Source organism: Chiloscyllium plagiosum, unplaced genomic scaffold (assembly GCF_037043375.1).
Source record: "Chiloscyllium plagiosum isolate Xiang-an unplaced genomic scaffold, Cpla_swu_hap1 HiC_scaffold_1, whole genome shotgun sequence".
Taxonomy (NCBI): Eukaryota; Metazoa; Chordata; class Chondrichthyes; order Orectolobiformes; family Hemiscylliidae; genus Chiloscyllium; species Chiloscyllium plagiosum.
The window spans coordinates 169,579,662-169,606,861 of record NW_028270139.1 but is presented as its reverse complement, the minus strand read 5'-3'; the positions used below and the strand labels follow the sequence as shown (position 1 = coordinate 169,606,861).

Genomic DNA, 27,200 nt, shown 5'->3' with positions numbered 1-27,200 from the left:
AAGCAACCCTCCACCTTCACCCTCTTGTCTCCTATCCTCAAGTGTAGGCCTCTATGAGTCTATGCCAATGCTGAAATGGTACTGGAACAGCTTGACAAGAGGCACAGCTCATTCTAGAGTATAACTCATCAGTACTATTGCTGGCACAACCACAGAGCCATAGCCCTGAAAACAAGTGTCTTTAGTAATTTCTTGATATCATGTCGAATGAATTGAGTTGTCTGAAGACTGGCATGTGTGGCACTATGGTGTCTGGAGGAGGCCAAGAAGGGTCAGGCGATTGGCATACTTGGCTGAAGGTGTTTCTAGTGAGTCAGCACTGTCTGCTGCTCGGTTCATAGAATCATATAGTACAGAACAAGCCTTTTGGTCTACTGAACAAAACCCACTTTGAATCTACACTAGTCCCGCTTTTCTGCACTTCACCCATAGCCTTCAACACATTCCAAGTGTTCATCTAAGGACTTTCCCAGCTTAGCTACCCTCCCAGGTAGAGCATTCCAGATTCTCACCAGCCTCTGGGCTGAAAACATTTCTCCTCAAATCTTCTCTCAATCCCTTGCCTTTCATCTTAAAAAGATGTCCCCTTGTTATTGATCCTTCTACTAAGGGAACAGTTGCTTTCTATTCCCTCTGTCCAAATCCCTCATAATCTTAAACACCTCTATCAGGTCCCCTCAGAATCTCCTACAACCTCTTCCCTCAGGCAGGAGGTAGAGAGGCCTGAACACGCACCAGCAGGTTCAGGAACAGCTTCTTCCCTGCTGTTATTAGACTGATGGATGGAGTCCCTAGCCTCCAATAATGCTAATCTTGTTGATGTTGATCTCCCCTTGCTCTGTGAAATGTAACCTGTATGCCTCTAACCTTTTTGATCTGTACATCCTTGCTTTCCATGACCTGCCTGTACTGTTCAGAAACAAAGCTTTTCATTGTACTTTGGTACAAATGACAATGAATCAATCCATCAACAGAAAACAACCCAAGCTTACTCAGTCTCTCTTTATTGCTAAATTGCTCCATCCCAGTGAATCCCCTCTGCACCCGCTCCAGTGCAATCACATCCTTCTTTATGTGGAGACCAGAATAGCGCACAATATTCCAGCTTTTTTACAGCTCCAACAAACCTCTCTGTTTTTATAATCTGTGCCACAGTTGGTAGAGGTGAGTCACCTGTATGCCCTTTTAACTACCTAACTAATGTCTTGCCTGAGCCACTGTTTTCATGTTTGGAATAATAGTTAGATATTAAATAGTCCTGTTGCTTACCTGGTGGTGGTGTTAGACTGCAGAGGGTGGATGCAGATCCTGCAGGCGAGTGGAAGCACGGTCACCAACACTACATGGAGAAGAAATCATTTGGAGCTTGCTATTTTAACATTGTTGTTTAATCAGTTCCCTGCCTCCTCCCCCTTTTAAAACACATTCTATCAATTCTTGAACATAGGCTAAGGCATGAAACCTGCTCAAAATCATTAGCAAGAGATGAATAAGAACATATCTGTTGACTTTCAGCCCTTTTTCCCAAGAGATGACTCTGCTGTTTGCAAATCATTTGCAGTTACCCCAGCCGAAACTGGGAAAACATTCTGGACTTCACTGGGGGGAGACTGGAAAACTTTGTGCCGTTGGTCAGAAGCCTTAACATCAGGCACACACACACACACAGACACAGACACAGACACACACACACACACAGAAACACACAGACACACACAGACACACACACACCCACACACACCCACACCCACATAGACACACACACACACATACACCCACACACACCCACCCACACAGACACACACCCACACCCACATAGACACACACACACACATACACCCACACACACCCACCCACACAGACACACACACACACCCACATAGACGCACACAGACACACACACAAACACACACAGACACACACACAGACACACACACGCAGACACACACAGACACACACAGACACACACACCGACACCCACACACCCACACACACCCACAGACACACCCACACCCACACAGACACCCACACTGACACCCACACAGACACCCACACACAGACACACCTACACACACACAGACACCCACACAGACACCCACACAGACACCCACACAGACACCCACACAGACACACACACACAGACACACACACAGACACACAGACACAGACACAGACACAGACACACACACACAGACACCCACACACACACAGACACACCCCCACACACCACATACAGACACATACAGACACACACACACAGACACCCACACACAGACACACCCACACACACACAGACACCCACACAGACACCCACACACCCACACAGACACACACACACAGACACACACACACACAGACACAGACACACACCCACACACACACAGACACCCACACACACACAGACACACACACAGACACACCCCCACACACCACACACAGACACAGACACAGACACAGACACAGACACAGACACATACAGACACATACAGACACACACACACACACAGACACATACAGACACATACAGACATACACACACACAGACACACAGACACCTCATGATTTCCAAATGCTGGTTCCATGGTTGGTGACAGTCTGCACTTGAATTTCTAGTGTGTACCTGTCAGCACACACTCACCCCTTCACTGAAAGGACCGGGCATTTCAAACTGGCAATTGGAGTTTGACGCAGTTTACGCAAATAAAAGGAGAATGGAGCAGAGGTGTGGGTGTTCAGGAAAACTTTCTAGATCAGTAGATTTGCAGCACTGGAAGTACTTATAGAGTCCTAGAGTCCTACAGCATGGAGACAGGCTACGTGAACCACATTTCTCAGCACTTGGCCCATATCCTTCTAATCCATGTATTTGACCAAATGCCTTTTAAAAGTTGTTAATGTACCCACCTCAACCACTTCCACTGGCAGCTCATTCCATATGCGTACCACCCTCTGTGCAAAAATGCTTCCCCTCAGGTTCCCTTTTATTCTTTTCCCTCTAACCCTCTAACCTCGAGCCCTTGATTCCCTAACCCTGGGAAAAAGACTCAGTGCATTCACCTTATCCATGCCTCTCACAATCTTCTATAAAATCTCTCTCCCCCCACCCCACCCCACACTACCCCAATACGCTCTGAAGAAAAAAGTTCCGAGCTTGTCCACCCTCTCCCTATAACTCAGACCCTTGAGTCCTGGCAACATCCTTATAAATTTCTTCTGCTCGCTTTCCAGTTTAATAACATCCTTCTTACGGCAAGGTGACCAAAACTGAACACAATCCTCCAAGTGCAGCCTCACCAACGTCTTGTACAACTGTAACATAACTTCCCAACCTCTATACTCAGTGCCCTGACTGATGGAGGCCAGTGTGCCAAAAGCCTTCTTCACTGTCCTGTGTACCTGGGACTCCACTTTCACCTGAACACCAAGGTCCCCCTGTTCACTCCTTTAGGTCCTACCATTCACCATGAAACTCCTACCTTGATTTGACTTTCCAAAATGCAAGATCTCACACTTACCTATAATAAATTCCATTTGCCACTTCTTGACCCACGTTCCCAGTTGACCAAGGTCCTGCTGCAATTTCTGATAACCTCCCTCATTGTCCATGATACTGCCTATTTTCATGTCAGCTGCAAACCAATAATCAAGCCTTGTACACTCTCATCCAAATCACTGATTTTCAAAGCAGGTTACAGGTTACAACTGGCTACAAGAATGAGGTGGGCCAAGTTCATTAATCGTCAATAGGGTAACATTAAGGGGACTGTGATTATAGAATCAAAAGGCTGGATTTTCCACCTCATTCGACCAGGGGTGCAGTAAGGGCCAATGAATTCCACCTTTAATTCTCTTCCCTCACTTCTCTGACCCCGCCCTCACTCGGGCCTACCAGCCAAGTCCCATCATTACCTGGATATTCCACAAAATCAGGCCTCTGCTACCTCCTATTCTTATTTGGGACCAGCCTCCAGTCTCACCAGTGGCTTGGACTTGCTGGGACGGCAGAGCTGCCAAACAGCTTGGCTAGGTGAGGCAGAACTACCATCCTGTGGTAATTAGATTCATAGTCACACAGCACGGAAACAGACCCTTCGGCCTAATACATCCACGCTGACCAGGTTTCCTAAACTGAACGAGTCCCATTTGCCTGTGCTTGGCCCATATGCCTCTAAACCTTTCCTATCCACTTACCTGCTCAAATGTCTGTTAAATGTTATAATTGACCCTGCCTCTTTCACGTCCTCGGACAGCTTGTTCCATACATGCAGCACCCTCTGTGTGGAAAACATTGCCCCTCAGGTCCTTTTAACTCTTTCTCCTCTCACCCTAAAACTATGCTGTCTAGTTTTGGACTCCTCTACCCCGGGAACAAGATCTTGGTTACTCAGGTAACATGCCCATCGTGATTTTATAAGCCCCTATAAGGTCACCCCTCAGCCTCCTGTGCTCCAGGGAAAAATCAGCCTCTTCTTCAAACTCAAACTCTCTGGTCTCAGTAACATCCTTCTCAATTTGTTTTGCATTCTTTCCAGTTTAATAACATGTTTTCTATAGCTGCACACCACAGTTGTACACTGGATTCTAAACATGGCCTTCCCAATGTCTTGTCGTAACACGGTGTCCCAAATCCTGGACTCAATACTCTGACCAATGAAGGTAAGCATACCAACTATTGTCTTCACCTCCCGGTCTACCTGTGACATTACTTTCAAGGAATTATACACTTGAACCCTTTGTGATTTTGTTCAGCAACACTCCCCAGGGCCCTACCATAGGCCTGCCCTGGTTTACTTTACCAAAATAAAAGACCTCACACTTACCGAAATTAAACTCAGCCCATTGGCCCATCTGAATAAAGTCCCATTATACTCTGAGAGAATCGACTTCACTGTCCACTACAATACCTATTTCGGTGTTATCTACAAACTTACTCACCTCCTACATTCACATCCAAATCATTTATATAAATGAGGAAAAGCAGTGGACCCAGCACTGATCCTTGTGACACATCGCTGGCTACAGGTCTCCAGTCTGAAAAGCAATCCTGTACCTTCTACCTTCAAGCCAATTTTGCATCCAATTGGCTAGCTCCCCTGGATCCCATGTGATTAAACCTTACTAACCAGTCTATCATGTGGAACCTTGCTGAATGCTTTACAGAAATCTATACAGACAACATCTACCAGTCTGCTTTCATCAATCTTCTTTGTCACCTCTTCAAAAAACTTAATCAAGTTTGTGAGACACAAATTCTCATGCACAAAGGCATGCTGACTATCCCTAATCAGTTCTTGCCTCTCTAAGTGCATGTAGATCCTGACTCATAGAATCCCCTCCAACAACTTATCCACCACTGCCATTACTGTAGTTCCCTGACTTTTCCTTGTTGCCTTTCTTGAATAATGGAAGTCATTAGCCATCCTCCAGTTTTCTGGTACCTCACCCATGACTGTCAATGATATGAATAGCTCTGCTCAGGGCTCTGCAATTTCTTCCATATCCTTCCACATCCATAAGAACATAAGAGCAGAAACTAGGCCATTCAGCCCATTGAGTTTGCTCTGCCATTCTGGCTGATAGGTTTCTTGACCCCATTCTCCTGCTTTCTCCCTTGATCCCCTTGATAATCAAGGACCTATCTATCTCTGTCTTAAATATATTCAATGACCTGGCCTCCACAGCCTTCTGTGGCAGTGATTTCCACAGACTCCCCACTCTCTGGCTGAAGACGTTTCTCCTTATCTCCATTCTAAAGGGTCTTCCCTTTACTCTAAGGCTGTGCACTCGGGTCCTAGTCTCTCCAACCAATGGAAACATCTTCCCAAATCTACCCTGTCCAGGCTGTTCACTATTCTGTAAGTTTCAATTACATCACTCCCCATCCTTCTAAACTCCATCGAGTATAGACCCAGAGTTCTCATACGTTAAGCTGTTCATTCCTGGGACCATTCTCATGAATCTCCTCTGAGCACAGTCCTGAGATATGACGCCCAAAACTGCACACAATACTCCAGATGTGGTCTGACCAGAGTCTGATAGAGCATCAGAAGTACATCCCTGCTTTTATATTCAAGTCCTCTCAAAATAAATGCCATCACTGTATTTGCCTTCCTAACTACTGACTCAACCTGCAAATTTACCTTGAGAGAATCCTAGACGAGAACTCCCAAGTCTGTTTGCAGTTCTGAATTTTCTCTCCATTTGGAAAACAGTCCATGCCTCTGTTCTTCCTACCAAAGTGCATGACCTCAAACTTTCCCACGTTGTACTCCATCTGCCATATTTATGCCCATTCTCCTAACTTGTCCAAATCCTTCTTCAGCCCCCCCACCTCCTCAATGCTATCTGACTCTCTACCTATCTTTGTATTATCTTCAAACTTAGGCAGAATGCCCTCAGTTCCTTCATCTAGATTGTTAATGTAGAAAGTGAAACGTTGTGGTCCCAACACTGATCCTTGCGGAACACCACTTGTCACTGGCTGCCATTCTGAGAAGGACCCTTATATTCCCCACTCTGCTTTCTGCCAGACAGCCAAACTTCTAATAATGCTGGCACCTTGCCTCGAATACCATGGGCTCTTATCTTACTCAGTAGCCTCCTGTGTGGCACCTTGTCAAAGGCCTTCTTGAAGTCTATCATGTGGAACCTTGCATTGGCTCTCCTTGGTCTAACCTGCTCATTACTTCCTCAAAGAATTCTAGCAGATTTGTCAGCCATGACCTCCCCTTGATGAAATCATACTGATTCTGCTTCGCCTGGAGGCCCACTGAAGATGTTACCTAGTATGGTGATGAAACGTCTGGAAATGAACCTTCTAGCTCAGCGAGCAAACCTACATCCAGGACCTCAACCTGAGCTACAGATCTTATCAAAACTTGCTATGACTCTGCCCTATTTTACCATGCACTTCCAAGTGGGAAGTTGAGTGTGGACCCTGTGGAGATCGGACAGGAGCTAAATGAACATTTCTCATCAGTTTTCACTCAGGAAAAGAAGAATATTGTAGAGGAGGAGAATGAGATGTGAGATCCTAGACTGGAAAGGATCGAGGTTAGTTACAAACAGGTGTCATCAATTCTAGAAGGAGTGAAAGTAGACAAGTCCCTGGGCCAGATGGGATTTATCTGAGGATTCTCTGGGAAGTTAGGGAGGAGATGGTGGCACCTTTGGCTTTGATCTTTAAGTCATCATTGTCTACGGGTTTAGTACCTTGTTGTGCCCTTGTTCAAGAAGGGCAGTAGAGATGACCCAGGTAATTATAGACCAGTGAGCCTTACATCTGTTGTAGGAAAAGTTTTGGAAAGGATTATAAGAGATAAGATTTATAAGATTTCAGATAGTCAACATGGTTTTGTGAAGGGCAGGTCGTATCTCACAAATCTCATTTGTGTTTTTTGAGAAGGTGACCAAGCATGTAGATGAGGGTAGGACAGCTGACGTGGTATACTTGGACTTCAGTAAAGCCTTTGATAAGGTTCCACATGGTAGGCTGTTGGAGAAAATGCAGAGTTATAGGATTGAAGGTAATTTAGCAGTTTGGATTAGAAACAGGCTTTCTGAAAGAAGGCAGTGAGTGGTGGTTGATGGTAAATATTCAGCCTGGAGTCTGGTCACTAGTGGTGTGCCACAAGGGACCACTGCTGTTTGTCATTTTTATAAATGACTTAGAGACAGGCATAGGTGGGTGGGTTAGTAAATTTGCAGACAACACTAAAGTCGGTGGAGTAGTGGACAGTTTGGAAGAATATTACAGGTTACAGGTGGACTTGGGTAAACTGCAGAATTGGGCTGAGAGGTGGCAAATGGAGTTCAGTGCAGCTAAATGTGAGGTGATTCACTTTGGGAAGAATAACAGGAAGGCAGAGTACTGGGTCAATGGAAAGAATCTAGGTATTGTGGATGTGCAGAGGGATCTTGGAGTCCATGTGCATAGATCCCTGAAAGTTGCCACCCAGGTGGATAGTGCTGTTAAAAAGGCATACGGTGTGTTAGGTTTCATTGGTAGAGGGTTTGAATTCCGGAACCACAATATCATGCTGCAATTATACAAAATGCTGGTGTGGCCACACTTGGAATATTGTGTACAGTTCTGGTCCCCATATTTCGGGAAGGATGTGGAAGCATTGGAAAAGGTGCAGAGGAGATTTACCAGGATGTTGCCTGGTCTGGAGGGAAGGTCTGATGAGGAAAGGCTGAGAGACTTGGGTCTGTTCTCATTGGAAAGAAGAAGGCTGAGGGGGGGATTTGATGGAGACATACAAGATGATCAGAGGATTAGATAGGGTAGACAGTAAGAGTCTTTTTCCTCGGATGATGACATCAGTATGTACAAGGGGGCAGAACTACAAATTGAGGGATGATATATTTAAAACAGATGTCAGAGGCAGGTTTTTTTATTCAGAGTGGTAAGGGTGTGAAATTCTCTGCCTGTCAACTCAGCCACATTAGGGAGATTTAAACAATCCTTGGATAAGCAAATGGATGATCATGCGATAGTGTAGGGGCATGAGCTTAGATTAGTTCACAGGTCAGCACAACATCGAGAGCTGAAGGGCCTGTCCTGCGCTGTATTGTTCTATGTTCTATTCAGAAATCTCATCCTTCACAATGGATTCCAGGATCTTACCCATGACTGAGTTTAGCCTAATTGGTCTGTAATTTTCTGTCTTCTGCCTTATTCCGTTTTTAAATGAGGGTGTCACGTTAGTGATTTTCCAATCCTCTGGGACCCTCCCTGATTCTGGAAATTCCTGAAGGATCACTCCTAACTCCCCCACTATCGCTTCAGCTATCTCCCTAAGAACTCTGGGGTGTAGTCCATCTGGTCCAGGTAATTTATCCACCTTCGAGCCATTCAGTTTTTTTAGCACTTTCTCCTTGGTGATGGCCACCATACTCAGCTCTGCCTCCTCACTCTCTTGAATTTTTGGGATATTACTCTTGTCTTCCACCGTGAAGACTGTCACAAAGTAACTATTTAGCTCCTCAGCCATTTCCTTGTCCACCACTACTCCCTCTCCAGAGTCATTTTCCAGTGGCTCAAATGTCCACTTTTGCCTCTCTTTTTCCCTTGACATATCTGAAGAAACTCTAACCGTCTTCTTTTATGTTACTGGCTAACTTATCATCATGTTTAATCTTCCTTTTGTTGTTGCCCACTGTGGGTCTTTGTAAGCTTCCCAATCCTCTGGTTTCCCACTGACCTTCACCAGATATGTTTTCTCTTTTGCTTTTCTGCTATCCTTGACTTCCCGAGTCAGCGATGGTTGCTTTATCCTCCCTGTACCATGCTTCTCTTTCCTCAGGATGACTTTCTACTGTGTCTCCTGGATTACTCCCAGAAAAGCCTGCCATTGCTGTTCCCCAATCTTTCCTGCTAGGCTCCTCTCCCAGTCAGTTCTACCCAGCTTATCCCTCATGCCTCTGTAGTTGCCTTTATTCAGCTGTAATATCATTACCTCTGATTCGATCTTCTCCCTCTCAAATTACAGAGTAAAGTTGATCATGTATTAGATTAGATTAGATTCCCTACAGTGTGGAAATAGTCCCATCGGCCCAACCAGTCCACACCGACCCTCTGAAGAGTAACCCACCCAGACCCATTTCCCACTCTGACCAATGCAATTTAGCATGGCCAAATCACCTAACCTGCACATCTTTGGACTGTGGGAGGAAACTGGAGCACCCGGAGGAAACCCACACAGACACAGGGAGAATATGCAAACCCCACACAGACAGCCGCCCGAGGATGGAATCGAACCCAGGTCCCTGATGCTGTGAGGCAGCATTGCTAACCACTGAGCCACCATGCTGCCCCTCATGTCATGATCACTGCTTCGTAAGGGTTCCTTCACCTTAAGCTCCCTTATCAAGTCTGCCTCATTTTACAGCACGAAATCCAATATTGCCTGTTCCCTAGTGGGCTGCACCACAAGCTGCTCCAAAAAGCCATCTCAGAGACATTCCACAAATTCCTTTTCTTCCAAACCCAACCGACCTGATTTTCCTACCTGCATATTGAAATCCCCCATGATCACTGTAACTTTGCCTTTCCTACACATCTTTTCCATCTCCTGGTGTATCTTGCGCTCCAGCTCCTGACTACTACTCTTTGGGGCGGCACTGTGGCTCAATGGTTTGCACTGTGCTGCCTCACAGCGCCAGAGACCCGGGTACAATTCCCGCCTCAGGGCGTTTGCACGTTCTCCCCGTGCCTGCGTGCGTTTCCTCCGGGTGCTCCGGTTTCCTCCCACAATCCAAAGATGTGCAGGTCAGGTGCGTTAGCCATGAGATGTTGGCCAATGGGGCTGGGTGGGATGATCTTTGGAGGGTTGGTGTGGACTTGTTGGGCTGAATGGCCTGCTTCCACACTGTGAGTGTTCTATGCTGTTTGGAGGCCTACACATGACTCTAGCTCTGTTTATTTTAACCTTTGCAGTTCCTCGATTCTACACCATCTGACTCTGCTTTGTTTCTTACTGTTGATTTAATTTAATTTTCTCACTAATAGGGTAACCCGCCCCCTCTACCCACCTGCCTATCTTTCTGATAGGATATATTTTCCGCTCCCAGTCCCGATCCCCTTGCAGCCGTGTCTCTGTGATGCCCACCACATCATACCTGCCAATTTTAATCTGCACCACAAGCTCATTTACCTTGTTCCTTATACTGCATAAAGCACCTTCAGTCCTGTATTAACTGTCCCTCTTCGCATTGTCACTTGTTTGTCCAGTGTACTTGCAGTTTGATTGTGAACACTCTGTCTTACTTGTGTCTGTGCTGGAGATTTTAATAACCTCTCCTGAGGTCTGCACTCTTAGCTCCTCCTTTAATTTGGTTGTCTAATTTCCCCTATAACTGAAGCCCTACCCCCTGTGCACAGCCTTCCCCAGTCAACGTTTGCAAGTTCCTTCTAATACCATTAAGATTAGCTTTGCCCCAGTTTAGAACTTTAACTTATACACCAGCTCAATCCTTTTCCATATCTATTTTAAAACTAAAACAATTATGGTCACTGGTTCCAAAGTGCTTTCCCACTGCCACCTCAGTCACTTGCCCTGCCTTATTTCCCACGAGGAGGTCAGGTTTATCCCTTCCCTAAGGCGATTTAAGAACACACTTAATAAATTCCTCCTTATCCAAGCCCCTTATCCTATGACAATTCCAGTCTATGTTTGGAAAGGTGGAATCCCCTACTATTAGAAACCTATTATTCTTCCAGCCACCTGTAATTCCCTGACCTATTTGCTCCTCAACTTCCCACTGACTATTCAGGGGCCTATGGTACAATCCCATCAAAGTGATCACCCCTTTCTTTCTCAGTTCCACCCAGACAGCTTCACTGGATGATTCCCCCAGGAATATCCTCTCTCAGTACTGCCATGTTGTTTTCCTTAATGAGAAAGACCAGTCCCCCCTCCTGTCATGCCTCCCCCTCTATCCTTCCTATAGCCTCTGGACCCCAGAACGTTTAGCTGCCAGTCCTGTCCCTCCCTCAGCCTCATTTCTGTAATAGCGATGAGATCCCAGCCCCACGTTCCCATCTGTGCCCTAAGTTCATCTGTCAGGCTTGCATTGAATTATACAGTTTAATTTATCAATCTTCTTTTGTTCTCTACTGTACGCTTGCCCGCCTTGTTTATTTAGCTTTCTGTTTCAAACTTCTGCACCAGCCACAACCTCCAAGAGTGAGGAAGTGACTTTGGTTAGGCCACACTTAAGAGTATTGCGTGCAATTCTGCTAGCTACATTACAGCTTTGGGAAGGGTGCAGATGCTGTTTACCAGGCTGCTGCCTGTATTAGAATAGGCTTTATTGTCACGTAAACTCAGTGAGTACAGTGAAAAGCTTATATGTCGCCAATTACAGTGCCAACGTACATTCACAAGTACCTTGTGCAGAGAGCTGTGAGTGCATGGAATGCGTTGCCAGCTGTGGTGGTGGAAGCAGAGTCATTGGGGACATTTAAGTGACTGCTGGACATGCACATGGATAGCAGTGAGTTGAGGGGAGCATAGATTAAGTTACTATATTTTACATTAGGATTAAGTCTCGGCACAACATCATGGGACTAAGGGCCTGTTCTGTGCTGTACTTTTCTGTATTCTATGTTCTATCTAGGCACAGATTCTTTTGAAGAGAAAGTGAGGACTGCAGATGCTGGAGATCAGAGCTGAAAATGTGTTGCTGGAAAAGCGCAGCAGGTCAGGCAGCATCCAAGGAGCAGGAGAATCGACGTTTCGGGCATAAGCCCTTCTTCAGGAACCCCGTCGATTCTCCTGCTCCTTGGATGCTACCTGACCTGCTGCGCTTTTCCAGCAACACATTTTCAGCAACAGCTTCTTTTGAGACAAGATGTGTTATAGAAATAAAATGTCCAGCATAACAGAAGAATCCAGTACAGTAGACTGGGGTGTATGAGTTATAAGGAGATGTTGGGTGAACTCGGGTTGTTTGCTCTGCTCAGTGGAGGCTGAGGGGAGACCTCATAGAAGTTTATAAAATTATGAGAGGCATAAATAGGGTTGACAGACAGAATTTTTCTCCCAGAGTTGAAATATCTAACACTGCAGAGCCTGCATTTAAGCTAAGAGGGGGAAAATTCAAAAGAGATGTGAGGGGCAAGTTTTTTATACAGAGAGTGGTAAGTGACTGGAACATGCTGCCAGGGGGCACTGGTGAAAGCAGGAATGATGATAGGCACATTTACAGGACTTTTAGATAGGCACATGAATAAACTAGGAATGGACGGAATGGACTATGGGCAGCCAGAAGAGACGAGTTTAATTTGGTGTCATGTTCAGCACAACACAGTGAGCCAAAGGGCCCTCTCCTGTACTATATTCTTTGTTCTATATCCTCTCTTGTCTCACCACTGCTGCCCACAATGTACACATGACTGTAGGGTGACCGGTGTTTTGCTAGCCATGTTCCCTGGCTGATTGACAGTACCTCAGGTAATGGGGCCTGTAAGATTTCGATTGTGGGAAAGGAGGACTGCTCCATAATAAAGTAATAACTGAGGGTGGACCAATTTGTTTGGGCTGAGAATGCATTTAGTTTTGGAAAATTAGAGTCAAAGTCTGAAAGAAAACCATGGCATGTATTTCAAATGGGAATGGTTTGTTCACAGTTCATGTAGTTTACATACAAAACATATCAAATAGTAACAGACACAGACCACTAGGCCCCTCAAGCTTGTTCTGCCATTCAATAACATCGTTGCTGATCTCTTTATCTTTCAAATTCCACAATTTTACTTACTCTCAATTCCACCAGAATCTACTCACCTCCACCTTAAAAATGCTCAATGACCCCACCTTCTTAGATCGAGAGTTCCAAAGTAGATCTATCTACACTTCCTGCTGCCTTGCAAGAGCAGCTAACATAATCAAAGACCTCTTCCATCACACAGGAGACACAAAAGTTTGAAAATATGGACCAACAGCTCGAAGAGCAGCTTCTTCCCCGCTGTTATCGGACTTATGAATGGACTTCTTGTGTATTAGAGCAGATCTTTTTCGATGTAGCTGGAACATTATATTCTGCATTCTCTTCTATTCCCCTGAGTTACTTATGATCTGTCTGGATAGCACACAAAACAACACTTTTCACTGTATCTTGGTATACGTGACAAACAATTCCCACAACTCTGAGGCAAAAAGTGTTTCTTCATCTCTGCCACATGAGGGTGGTTTGTAAATTTCAAACTGTGCCCCTGGACTGACATTTTTGTTTATTCATTCACAGGATGAGGGCATTACTGGCAAGGCTAGCATTTCTTGCCCATCCCTAATTGCCCAGATAGCAGTTAAGAGTCAAAGAACAAAAAACAAAAGAACTAAGAAAATTTACACTCCAAGCCTGAGCCAATCCAAATGTACTGTCTAAACCTGTTGGTCAATTCCTAAGCATCTGTATCCCTCTGCTTCCCTACTCATGCATTTATCCAGACGCATCTTAAATGAGTCTACCGTGCCTGCCTCTACCACCTCTGCTGGCAACGCGTTTCAAACGCCCACCACATCTGTGTGAAGTACTTGCCGCATGTATCCCCCTTAAACTTTCCACCTCTCACCTTGAAAGCATGACCTCTCGTTATTGAATCCTTCACCCTGGGAAAAAACTTGTCTCTATCCACCCTGTCTATATCCTTCATGATTTTGTAAACCTCAATCAGGTCCCCCTCAATCTCCTTTTTTCTAGTGAAACCTCTCTTCATAGCTAGCACCTTCCATACCAGGCAACATCCTCGTAAACCTTCTCTGCACCCTCTCCAAAGTGTCCACATCCTTTTGGTAATGTGGCGCCCAGAACTGTACACTGTATTCTAAATGCGGCCCAACCAATGTATTGTACAATTTTAACATGACTTGCCAGCTCTTATACTCGATACCCCGAGCAATGAATGCAAGCATAATATATGCCTTCTTGACCACTCTATCCACCTGTGCAGCAACCTTCAGGGTACAATGGACCTGCACTCCCAGATCTCTCTACTCATCAACTTTTCCCAAGGCTCTTCCATTCATTGTATAATTCACCCCCCTAAAACCCACCCTCCCATCCTGGCACCTTCCCCTGCCACCACAGGAACTGTAAAACCTGCACCCACACCTCCTCCCTCACCTCTATCCAAGGCCCTAAAGGAGCCTTCCACATCCATCAAAGTTTTACTTGCACATCCACTAATATCATTTATTGTATCCGTTGCTCCCGATGCAGTCTCCTCTACATTGGGGAAACTGGGCGCCTCCTAGCAGAGCGCTTTAGGGAACATCTCCGAGACACCCGCACCAATCAACCACACCGCCCCGTGGCCCAACATTTCAACTCCCCCTCCCACTCTGCCAAGGACATGGAGGTCCTGGGCCTCCTTCACCACCGCTCCCTCACCACCAGACGCCTGGAGGAAGAACGCCTCATCTTCCGCCTCGGAACACTTCAACCCCAGGGCATCAATGTGGACTTCAGCAGTTTCCTCATTTCCCCTTCCCCCACCTCACCCTAGTTTCAAACTTCCAGCTCAGCATTCTCCCCATGACCTGTCCTACCTGCCTATCTCTTTTTCCACCTATCCACTCCACCCTCCCCATCACCTTCATCCCCTCCCCCACTCATCTATTGAACTCTATGCTACTTTCTCCCCACCCCCACCCTCCTCTAGCTTATCTCTCCACCCTTCAGGCTCCCTGCCTGTATTCCTGGTGAAGGGCTTTTGCCCAAAACGTCAATTTTACTGCTCCTTGGATGCTGCCTGAACTGCTGTGCTCTTCCAGCACCACTAATCCAGAATAAATGCATTACCTCACATTTGTCTGGATTGAAAGCCATCTGCCACCTTTCTGCCCAACTCTCCAGTCTATCTGTATCCTCTTGTATTCTCTGGCAGTCTCTTATGCTTTCTGCTACTCCACCAATCTTCGTGTCATCTGCAAACTTGCTGATCATACCAACAGTGCCCTCTTCCAGATCATTTATGTATATCACAAACAACAGTGGCCCCAGCACTGATCTCTGTGGAACACCACTGGTCACCTTCCTCCATTTCAAGAAACTCCCTTCGATTACTACTCTCTCCTGTTGCTCAACTTGTTCTTTATTCACCGAGCTAGAACACCCTGCACACCATGTGACTTCACTTTCTCCATTAGTCTATAATGGGGAACCTTATCAAACGCCTTACTAAAGTCCATGTATATGACATCAACAGCCCTTCCTTCATCTAACAACTTGGTCACTTCCTCGAAGAACACTATTAAATTGGTAAGGCACGATCTCCCCCGCACAAAACCATGTTGCCTATCACTGATAAGCTCATTCTTTTCCAAATATAAAAAGATTTTATCCCTCAGTACCTTCTCCAGCAACTTCCCCACCACCGATGTCAGGCTCACTGGCCTGTAGTTACCTGATTTCCTGAGGAAGGGCTTATGCCCGAAACGTCGATTCTCCTGCTCCTTGGATGCTGCCTGACCTGCTGCGCTTTTCCAGCAACACATTTTCAGCTCTGATCTCCAGCATCTGCAGTCCTCACTTTCTCCTAGTTGCCTGGAATATCCCTACTGCCCTTCTTGTACAGGGGGACAACATAAGCAACCCTCCGCCACCTCACCTGTGTTTAAGGATGCCATAAAGATATCTGTCAGGGCCCCAGCTATTTCCTCTCTTGCCTCCCTCAGTAACCTGGGATATATCCCATCCGGTCCTGGGGATTTGTCCACCTGAATAACCTCTAGCCTACCAACACATCTTCCATCCTTATGTCAATGTGGTCCAGACTAATCAAACTTCTATCTCTAATCTCAATATTCATCATGTTCCTCTCCTCAGTGAACACTGATGCACAGTAATCATTCAGAATCTCACCCATTCTCTCAGGTTCGGCACACAGCCTTCCTTCATTATCCTTTAGTGGACCAATCCTTTAGGTAAAAACAATGACTGCAGATGCTGGAAACCAGAGTCAAGATTAGAGTGGTGCTGGAAAAGCACAGCAAGTCAGGCAGCATCCGAGGAGCAGGAAAATCGACGTTTCTGGCAAAAGCTCTTCATCAGGAATAGAGCTCTATCCCTGCTCCTCGGATGCTGCCTGACCTGCTGTGCTTTTCCTGGACCAATCCTTTCTCTAGTTACCCACTTGCTTCTTATACAAGAATAAAATGCTTTGGGATTCTCCTTAATTCTGCTCGCTAAAGCTATTGCACGACCCCTTTTAGCCCACTTGATTCCTCATTTAAGATTGGCCCTACTCTCTCGACATTCCTCCAGGGCCCGTTCTGTTCTTAGCTGCCTGGACCTTATGCACGCTTCTCTTTTCCTCTTGGCTAGTCGTACAATTTCTCAACTACATTGCTGTGGGTCTGGAGTCACATGTAGGCCAGACCAGATAAGTTTCCTTCCCTAAAGGACATTAGTGAAGCAGATGGGTTTTTCTGATAATCGACAGTGGATTATAGACAATAGACAATAGGTGCAGGTGTAGGCCATTCTGCCCTTTGAGCCAGCACCACCATTCATTATGATCATGGCTGATTATGTGGTCCATCAGTATCCTGTTCCTGCCTTATCCCCATATCCCTTGATTCCACTATCCTTAAGAGCTCTATCCAACTCTTTCTTGAAAGTATCCAGAGACTTGGCCTCCACAGCCTTCTGGGGCAGAGCATTCCATACACCCACCACTCTCTGGGCGAAGACATTTTTCCTTAACTCTGTCCTAAATGGCCTAACCCTTATTTTTAAGCTGTGTCCTCTGGTTCGGGACTCACCCATCAGCGGAAACATGTTTCCTGCCTCCAGAGTGTCCAATCCTTTAATAATCTTATACGTCTCAATCAGATCCCCTCTCAGTCTTCTAAACTCAAGGGTATACAAGCCCAGTCCCTCCAATCTTTCAATGTAAGGTAATCCCGCCATTCCAGGAATTGACCTCGTGAACCTACGCTGCACTCCTTCAATAGCCAGAATGTCTTTCCTCAAATTTGGAGACCAGAACTGCACACAATATTCTTTGAAACTGTGGTGAACATAATCACAGTCTGTCTAACATTTTAGGTATCAATCTCGTAAATATCCTTTGAACTGCCTCCAATGTATTTATACCCCTTCCTTAAATAAAGAGATCAAACCTACATTCAAATTTGAGAAGTGGTCTCACCAGTGCCCTGTATAACTGAGGCATAAAATCATTCATTTGAAGTTCAGTTGCTGGCATGATAAAGGATTGCCTCCCAGTAGCCTTCCTGCTTGTGTACTGAATGTGGACATTAACCTCACACGCTCCAGCCCTCTGCCTGCCAGAATTCAGCAGCCAGTCTCTGTTTAAGTAATGTACTGGTTTAGCATTCTTCCAGTCAAACTGAACAAGTTCACATTTCCCCTCTTTATACTTCAGCTCGCCCTTACCATTGCTCAGTGTCAGTCTTACACCCGGCTGCAGCTTTTGGCTGCTTTACGAGCCGGGAAGTAATCATCTCTTGCTTTAATTATGGTGATGCTTACCTTGATGCACAAGTCATCTGAATAGAAGATGTTGCACTTGATTTCCAGAATGCGATTCCCTTCTTCCTTAGGAGCTTTGCGAGAGAGTAAACTATAATCGACACCGTTAAAAATGGCACCACAAAGTTCATGGCGAAAGTCGTCGAATCAGTGGTTCCTGGGGGGGGAGGGAGCAGAAATGGATCAGGTCAGAGCACTCCCAGGTAACGGCTCCGATACTCCGATAATATTCATCCCCCAGTTAGGTACTGGACTGTAACTGCCCGATGCCTTATATATGCTCTATCCTGTGACCAGCTCAGGTGGGGACCACAGCCGTGCACTCAGATCCTGCATGGAGCAGCTGGTGGGAGTATTCACGCACATGTTTAGTCTCGGGTTGGTGTGGACTTGTTGGGCCGAATGGCCTGTTTCCACATTGTAGGGAATTTGATTTAAGCTCTCCTTACCCCAATCTGAGGCTCCTACCTGCTTCGAGAAGACCACTACCATTCCAATGCCAAAGGAAAACCAGGTAAGGTGCCTTATTGATTACTGCCTGGTGGCTCTGCCATCCATTGGTATGGAGTGCTTCGAGGGGTTAGTAATGGCTCACACCAGCTCCTCGGATGCTGCCTGAACTGCTGTGCTCTTCCAGCACTAATCCAGAATCTGGTTTCCAGCAGCTGCAGTCATTGTTTTTCACATCAGCACCTGCCCCTCAGGATATCTCCATCCACCACAACTCACCTACTGTCATAATAACCCAGTGCAGACACCATCTCCCCAGCCCCACACTCAGCCTTGGAATAGCAGCATAACAATGACACCTACCTCAGACTCATATTTACTGACATCATATTTATCCACCTTCCACACTATAATTCTCACCAAACTCCAAGACCCAGGACTCTGCTCCACTCTGTACTGGATCCTCAACTTCCTGACCCGTAGACTACAAGCAGTAAGCACAGACAGCAACACCATGATAATCCTCAAGACCTGTACCTGGAGGGCTGGAGGATAGGCTGGGGGATAGGCTGGTGGGATAGGCTGGTGGATAGGCTGGTGGGATAGGCTGGTGGGATAGGCTGGTGGGATAGGCCGGTGGATAGGCTGGTGGAAAGGCTGGTGGATAGGTTGGTGGATAGGCTGGTGGATAGGCTGGTGGATAGGCCAATGGATAGGCTGGTGGATAGGCCGGTGGATAGGTTGGTGGATAGGCCGGTGGGTATGCTGTTGGGTAGGTTGGTGGGTAGGCTGATGGATAGGCTGGTGGATAGGCCGGCGGGATAGGCTGGTGGGTAGGCTGGTGGATAGGCCGGAGGATAGGAAGGAGGATAGGTTGGTGGATAAGCTGGTGGATAGGCCGGTAGATAGGCCACTGGGTAGGCTGGTGGGCAGGTTGGTGGATAGGCTGGAGATTAGGCCGGGGGATAGTCTGGTGGATAAGCTGGTGGATAGGCCGGTGGATAGGCCGGTGGATAGGCTGGAGGTTAGGCCGGTGGGTAGGTTGGTGGATAGGCCGGTGGTTAGGCCGGTGGAGAGGCTCATGGATAGGCTCGTGGATAGGATGGTGGATAGGCCGATGGATAGTTTGGTGAATGGGCCGGTGGATTGGTAGATGGATAGGCCGGTGGGTAAGCTGGTGGATAGGCCGGTGGGTAGTTTGGTGGATAGGCTGGCGATTAGGTAGATGGATAGGCTGGTGGATAGGCTGCTGGGCAGGCTGGTGGATAGGCCGATGGATAGGCTTGTGGATAGGCTCGTGGATAGGATGGTGGATAGGCCACAGGATAGGCCAGAGGATAGGCCAGAGGATAGGCCAGAGGGTACGCTGGTGGATATGCTGGAGGATTGGCTGGAGGTTGGGCTGCAGGGTAGGCTGGTGGGTAGGCCTGAGGATAGGCCGGAGGATAGGCCGGAGGATAGGCCAGAGGATAGGCCGGAGGATAGGTTGGTGGATAAGCCGGTAGAATGGCTGGTAGTTAGGCCGCTGGGTAGGCTGGTGGGCAGGTTGGTGGATAGGCTGGAGGATAGGCTGGTGGGTAGGCCGGTGGTTTGGTTCGTGGATAGGTTGGTGGATAGCTTGGTGCATAGGCCGGTGGATTTTTTTTCTTTTTTTTTCGTTTTTATCCCCAGAACCCATGGTGTGTGTGTGCAGGTGGGAGACACAGTGGAAGACACAAAGTGCATGAATCTTTATTCAAATTCCACCACCAGGAAGATAGGAAGACACCCAGGTGGCCAGTGACAAACACTGCCCTTCACATCAAGGGACAGTGCTGTGTGATCAAAACAGTGAAGGGGAGAGTAGGGACTAAATCAAAATAGAATTGGAGGGAGAAATGATGCACTCCACTCCCTGCGGCGCCCACCTCTCCCTGAACAACTCCAGGGTGTTGGTCGACACCGCGTGCTCCTTCTCCAAGGACACCCGGGCCCTAACGTAACTGCGGAAGAGGGGCAGGCAGTCGGCCCTAACGACCCCCTCCATGGCCCGCTGCCTCGACCTGTTGATGGCCAGTTTGGCCAGGCCCAGGAGCAGACCCACAAGGAGGTCTTCAGACCTGCCCTCCTTCCTCCCACCGGGTGCCCAAAGATTAGGAGCGTGGGACTGAAGTGCAGCCAAAAACAGAGGAGAAGGTTTTTAAGGAAATCAAAAAGGGAGTGCAAACGCCCACACCCAATATATACATGGTCCACGGACTCCACAGCGCCACAGAACAAGCAGTTGGGCTGGGAGTCCGTGAACCACCGCAATCTGCGGTTGCAGGGGACTGCTGCGTGCAGCACCCTCCACCCCAGATCCCCGAGAGAAAGGGGGAGGACTCCCGTGTAGAGAGCCCTCCACTGGGGATCCCCACCGCCCGGTGGCAAATGGGCACGCCAAGACGTGTCCGGACAGTGGATGAGGGAGAAGAGGTGGACGGTGTGCAGCAGCAGTCGGTACAGGGTTCTTCTTTTCACTTCCCTAAACAAAACAAAATTAAAATTTCGGAGGCGGCTCAGGTTGTGGGGCACAGGCTCCCGCGGGAAGTACGGGACCTTGGGGCCAATGTGAAATTCCGTCCGGGCTGGGGTGAGCGCGGACGGGATCCCACCGCACACCTGAGCGTCCTCCAACTGGTGCACTACGTCGGGTCCGAGCACCGCCGTTTTGAGGCGTCGGATGGCGGTGGCCACGTACTGGACGTCTACCGCTGCCCTACCTGCTATGTCCTGCGGCAGCGTCCAGCCCAGGCCCCCGGCACCCAGCACGTCCCCGACCCTGGTCACCCTCGCCGCCGCGGCCCTCCCCTCCGACAGCCACTCGAACCCGCGAGTACGGAGGTGCGGATTCCTGAGCAACGACACCCTGACGACAGCCGCTACTCCAGCCGGAGGGTACGCGCGATGCGATTCGACCATGTTCCAGACAGTGATCAGGTCCTGGTAAATGACAGGCAGCGTCGTGAGGGCGACCTCCAAACCGTCACGGTCGACGAACAGGAGCTGCGTGTCGTAGTTGAGGTTACGCACCTGGCGGAAAAAATACGTCGCCAGGGCGCACCACCTAGGAGGAGGCTCGACGTAAAGGTATCGCCGCAAGGTCTGAAGGCGGAAGGTCGCGACCTGGGTGCGGACGCACACCAGCGACTGACCGCCCTCCTCAATAGGGAGATTCAGAACCTGCGCGGCGACCCAGTGCATCTTTTTGTCCCAGAAGAAAATCGACCAACGTTCTCTGGATGTCAGCGACAAAGCCAGGAGGAGGGACCAAAGTGACCAGCCGGTACCACAGCATGGCGGCCACCAGCTGGTTTATGACCAGCACTCGACTCCTGTAAGATAGCACTCGGAGCAGTCCTGTCCAGCGGCCTAGGCGAGCCGAGACTTTGGCCTCCAGCTCCTGCCAGTTGGCCGGCCAGGATTCCTCAGCCGGGCTGAGGTAGACCCCCAGGTAGAGGAGATGGGTGGTACTCCAGCTGAACCCCCGTAACTCCCATAGGCCGGTGGATAGGCGGGTGGTAAGGTTAGTGGATAGGTTGGTGGATAATTTGGTGGATAGGTTGGTGGACAGGCTGGTGGATATGTTCGTGGATTGTCTGGTGGAAAGGCTGGCGGATAGGCCGGTGGATAGGTTGGCGGATAGGCTGGCGGATAGGCTGGCGGATAGGCTGGTGGGTAGGTTGGCGGAGGGGTTGGCGGAGGGGTTGGTGGGAAGGTTGGTGGATAGGCTGGTGAATAGGCCGGTGGATAGGCCGGTTGATAGGCCAGTGGATAGGTTCGTAGTTCGGATGGTGTTTAGTCTGTTTGGTAGGCTGGTGGGTAGGCTCGTGAATAGGCTGATGGATAGGTTGGTGGATAGGCTCGTGGATAGGCTGGAGGATAGGTTGGAGGATAGGTTGGAGGATACGCACTTGAATAGACTGGAGGATAGGCTGGAGTATAGGTTGGTGAGTAGGTTGGTGGATAGGCCGGTGGGTAGGTGGGGGGGTAGCTTGGTGGGTAGGTTGGTGGATAGGCCGGTGGATAGGCTGGTGGGTAGGTTGGTGGATAGGCCGGTGGATAGGCTGGTGGGTTGGCCGGTGGGTAGACCGGAGGATAGGCTGGAGAATAGGCCGGTGGACAGGTGCAGGGTAGACCGGTGGATAGGCTGGTGGAGAGGCTGGTGGATAGGCTGGTGGATAAGCCGGTGGACAGGCTGGTGGGTAGGTTGGTGGATAGGCCGGTGGATAGGCCAGTGGATAGGCCTGTGGGTAGTTTGGTGGATAGGCTGGTGATTAGGTAGATGGATAGGCTGGTGGATAGGCTGCTGGGCAGGTTGGTGGATAGGCCAGTGGGTAGGCTGGTGGATAGGCTCGTGGATAGGCTTGAGGATAGGATGGTGGATAGGCCGGAGGATAGGCCGGAGGATAGGCCAGAGGATAGGCCAGAGGGAACGCCGGTGGATAGGCTGGAGGATTGGCTGGAGGTTGGGCTGCAGGTAGGCTGGTGGGTAGGCCTGAGGATAGGCCGGAGGATAGGCCAGAGGATAGGCCGGAGGATAGGCCGGAGGATAGGTTGATGGAAAAGCCGGTGGATTGGCTGGTAGTTAGGCCGCTGGGTAGGCTGGTGGGCAGGTTGGTGGATAGGCTGGAGGATAGGCCGGTGGTTTGGTTGGTGGATAGGTTGATGGATAGGTTGGTGCATAGGCCGGTGGATAGGCCGGTGGTAAGGTTAGTGGATAGGTTGGTGGATAATTTGGTGGATAGGTTGGTGGATAAGCTGGTGGATATTTTGTTGGGTAGGTTGGTGGATAGGTTGGTTGATAGGCTGGTGGATAGGCTCTAGAATAGGCTCTAGGATAGGCTGGAGGATAGGCTGGAGGATAGGCTGGAGGATAGGCTGGTGGGTAGGTTGCTGGGTAGGTTGATGGCTGGTGGGTAGGTTGGAGGATAGGCCAGTGGATTTGCTGGTGGATTGGCCGGAGGATAGGCCGGTGGATAGGCCGGTGGAGAGGCTGGTGGATAGGCTCGTGGATAGGCTGGAGGATAGGCCGGAGGTTAGGCCGGTGGATAGGCCAGTGGATAGGTCGGATGATAGGCTGGTGGATAGGCTGGAGGATAGGCTGGAGGATAGGCCAGTGGGTAGGTGGGGGGGGTAGCTTGGTAGGTAGGTTGGTGGATAGGCCGGTGGATAGGCCGGTGGATAGGTTGGTCGATAGGCTGGTGGATAGGTCAGAGGATAGGTTGGTGGATAGGCTGGTGGGTAGGTTGGTGGATAGGCTGGTGGATAGGTCGGTGGTTAGGTTGGTGGATAGGCTGGTGGAAAGGCTGGTGGATAGGCTGGTGGGTAGGCCCGTGGGTAGGTGGGGGGGTAGCTTGGTGGGTAGGTTGGTGATAGGCCGGCGGATAGGCTGGTGGGTTGGCCGGTGGATAGACCGGAGGATAGGCCGGAGGATAGGTCGGTGGATAGGCCAGTGGATAGGCCGGAGGATAGGATGGTGGATTGGCTGGTGTAAAGGTTGGTGGAAAGGTTGGTGGATAGGCTGGTGGGTAGGCAGGTGGGTAGGTTGGTGGGTAGGTTGGTGGGTAGGTTGGTGGGTAGGCCGGTGGTTAGTGCGGTGGATAGTGCGGTGGATAGGCTAGAGGATAGGTGGGGGAGGTAGCCTGGTGGGTAGGGTGGTGGATAGGCCGGTGGATAGGCTGGTGGACAGGCGCAGGGTAGACCGGTGGATAGGCTAGTGGGTAGGTTGGTGGGTAGACCGATGTATAGCTTGGTGGATAGGCCGGTGGATAGGCTGGTGGATAGGCTGGAGGATAGGCCGGTGCATAGGTTGGTGGATAGACCTGTGGGTACGTTGGTGGATAGGCCGGTGGATAGGCCGGTGGACAGGCTCGTGGATATGTTCGTGGATAGTCTGGTGGAAAGGCATGCGGATAGGTTGGCGGATAGGTTGGCGGATAGGCTGGTGGATAGGTTGGCGGATAGGCTGGTGGGTAGGTTGGCAGGTAGGTTGGTGGAGGGGTTGGTGGAGGGGTTGGTGGGAAGATTGGTGGGAAGGTTGGTGCAAAGGTTGGTGGGTAGACCGGTGGGTAGGCCGGTGGGTAGGCCGGTGAGTAGGCTGGTGGGTAGGCTGGTGGGTAGGTGGGGGTGGGGGGGGGTAGGTTGGTGGATAGGCTGATGGATAGGCTGGTGGGTTGGCCGGTGGATAGACCGGACGATAGGCCGGTGGACAGGCACAGGGTAGACCGGTGGATAGGCTGGTGGATAGGTTGGTGGACAGGCCGGTGGACAGGCCGGTGGTTAGGTTGGTGGAGAGGTTGGTAGATAGTCTGGTGGATAGGCTCGTGGATAGGTTGGCGGATAGGCCGGTGGAGGGGTTGGTGGAGGGATTGTTGGAGAGGTTGGTGGATAGGTTGGTGGAAAGGTTGGTGGATAGGCTGGTGGATAGGTTGGTGGATAGGCTGGAGGATAGGCTGGTGGATAGGTCGGAGGATAGGATGGAGGATAGGATGGAGGATAGGATGGAGGATAGGCCAGTGGGTAGGTGGGGGGGTAGCTTGGTGGGTAGGTTGGTGGATAGGCCGGTGGATAGGCCAGTGGATAGGTTGGTGGATAGGTTGGTGGGTAGGTTGGTCGATAGGCTGGTGGATAGGTCGGAGGATAGGATGGAGGATAGGCTGGAGAATAGGCCAGTGGGTAGGTGGGGGGGTAGCTTGGTGGGTAGGTTGGTGATAGACCGGTGGATAGGCTGGTGGGTTGGCCAGTGGATAGACCGGAGGATAGGCCGGAGGATAGGATGGTGGATTGGCTGGTGGAAAGGCTGGTGGATAGGCTGCTGGGTAGGCAGGTGGGTAGGTTGGTGGATACATTGGTGGGTAGGTTGGTCGATAGGCCGGTGGATAGTGCGGTGGATAGTGCGGTGGATAGACTGGTGGATAGTCTGGTGGATAGGCTGGTGGATAGGCTGGAGGATAGGTGGGGGGGTAGCTTGGTGGGTAGGGTGGTGGGTTGGCCGTTGGATAGACCGGAGGATAGGCCGGAGAATAGGCCGGTGGACAGGCGCAGGGTAGACCGGTGGATAGGCTGGTGGATAGGCTGGTGGATAGGACGGTGGATAGGCTGGTGGATAGGTTGGAGGGTAGGTTGGTGGTAGGCCGGTGGATAGGCGCAGGGTAGACCGGTGGATAGGACGGTGGGCATGTTGGTGGATAGGCTGGTGGATACGTTGGTGGATAGACCGGGAGATGGGCCGGTGGATAGGCTGGTGGGTAGGCTGGTGGGTAGGCCAGTGGGTAGGTGGGGGGGGGTTAGCTTGGTGGATAGGTTGGTGGATAGGCCGGTGGATAGGCCGGTGGATAGGACGGTGGATAGGCCAGTGGTTAGGCTGGGGGATAGGCTGGTGGGCAGGTTGGTGGATAGGCTGGAGGAAAAGCCGGTGGGTAGGCCGGTGGTTTGGTTGGTGGATAGGTTGGTGGATAGGCTGGTGGAAAGGCTGGTGGAAAGGCTGGTGGATAGGCTGGTGGGTATGCCTGTGGATAGGAGGGGGGGTAGCTTGGTGAGTAGGTTGGTGATAGGCCGGTGGATAGGCTGTTGGGTTGGCCGGTGGATAGACCGGAGGATAGGCCGGAGGATAGGTCGGTGGATAGGATGGTGGATTGGCTGGTGGAAAGGTTGGTGGATAGGCAGGTGGGTAGGCAGGTGGGTAGGCAGGTGGGTAGGTTGGTGGATACGTTGGTGGGTAGGTTGGTCGATAGGCCGGTGGATTGTGCGGTGGAGAGTGCGGTGGATAGGCTGGTGGATAGGCTGGTGGATAGGCTGGAGGATAGGTGGGGGGGTATCTTGGTGGGTAGGGTGGTGGATAGGCCGGTGGATGGGCTGGTGGGTTGGCCGGTGGATAGACCGGAGGATAGGCCGGAGAATAGGCCGGTGGACAGGCGCAGGGTAGACCGGTGGATAGGCTAGTGGGTAGGTTGGTGGGTAGGTTGGTGGGTAGACCGGTGGATAGCTTGGTGAAGAGGCCGGTGGATAGGCTGGTGGATAGGCTGGAGGATAGACCGGTGCATAGGTTGGTGGATATACCTGTGGGTACGTTGGTGGATAGGCTGGTGGATAGGTTGGAGGGTAGGTTGGTCGATAGGCCAGAGGATAGGTCGGAGGATACGTCGGAGGATAGGTTGGTGGATAGGCTGGTGGATAGGCCAGTGTATAGTCCGGTGGATAGGATGGTGGGCAGGTTGGTGGCTAGGCCGGTGGATACGTTGGTGGATAGGCCGGGAGATGGGCCGGTGGATAGGCTGGTGGATAGGCTGGTGAGTAGGCTGGTGGGTAGGCTGGTGGGTAGGCTGGAGGATAGGTTGGTGTATAGGTTGGTGGATAGGTTGGTGGATAGGCCAGTGGGTAGGTTGGGGGGGGTAGCTTGGTGGGTAGGTTGGTGGATAGGCTGGTGGGTAGACCGGAGGATAGGCCGGAGAATAGACCAGTGGACAGGCGCAAGGTAGAGCGGTGGATAGGTTGATGGAGAGGCCAGTGGATAGGCCGGTGGATAGGCTGGGGGATAAGCTGGAGGATAGGCTGGAGGATAGGCCGGTGGATAGGCCGGTGGATAGGCCGGTGGTTAGGCTGGGGGTTAGGTTGGTGGATAGGCCGGTGGTTAGGCTGATGGATAGGCCGGTGGATAGGCCGGTGGATAGGCTGGTGGATAGGCTGGTGGATAGGCCGGTGGATAGGTTGGTGGATAGGCTAGA

The 27,200-nt window shown here is 49.9% G+C and overlaps 1 protein-coding gene across 6 annotated transcripts in view; it reads right to left on the bottom strand.

The window, feature by feature from the left end:
- Positions 1 to 27,200, bottom strand: part of LOC148152294 (uncharacterized) — a 96,388-nt gene that overhangs the window by 38,346 nt on the left and 30,842 nt on the right. For all 6 annotated transcript variants that reach the window (XM_087992288.1, XM_087992281.1, XM_087992268.1 and 3 more), the window contains exons 3-4: positions 18,007 to 18,163; positions 1,270 to 1,339 (exon numbers count right to left, since the gene is read on the bottom strand). In XM_087992288.1, the coding sequence (XP_087848414.1) occupies positions 1,282 to 1,339; positions 18,007 to 18,163 (215 nt within the window). In that variant the 3' untranslated portion in view covers positions 1,270 to 1,281. The remainder of the gene's footprint in view (positions 1 to 1,269; positions 1,340 to 18,006; positions 18,164 to 27,200) is intronic.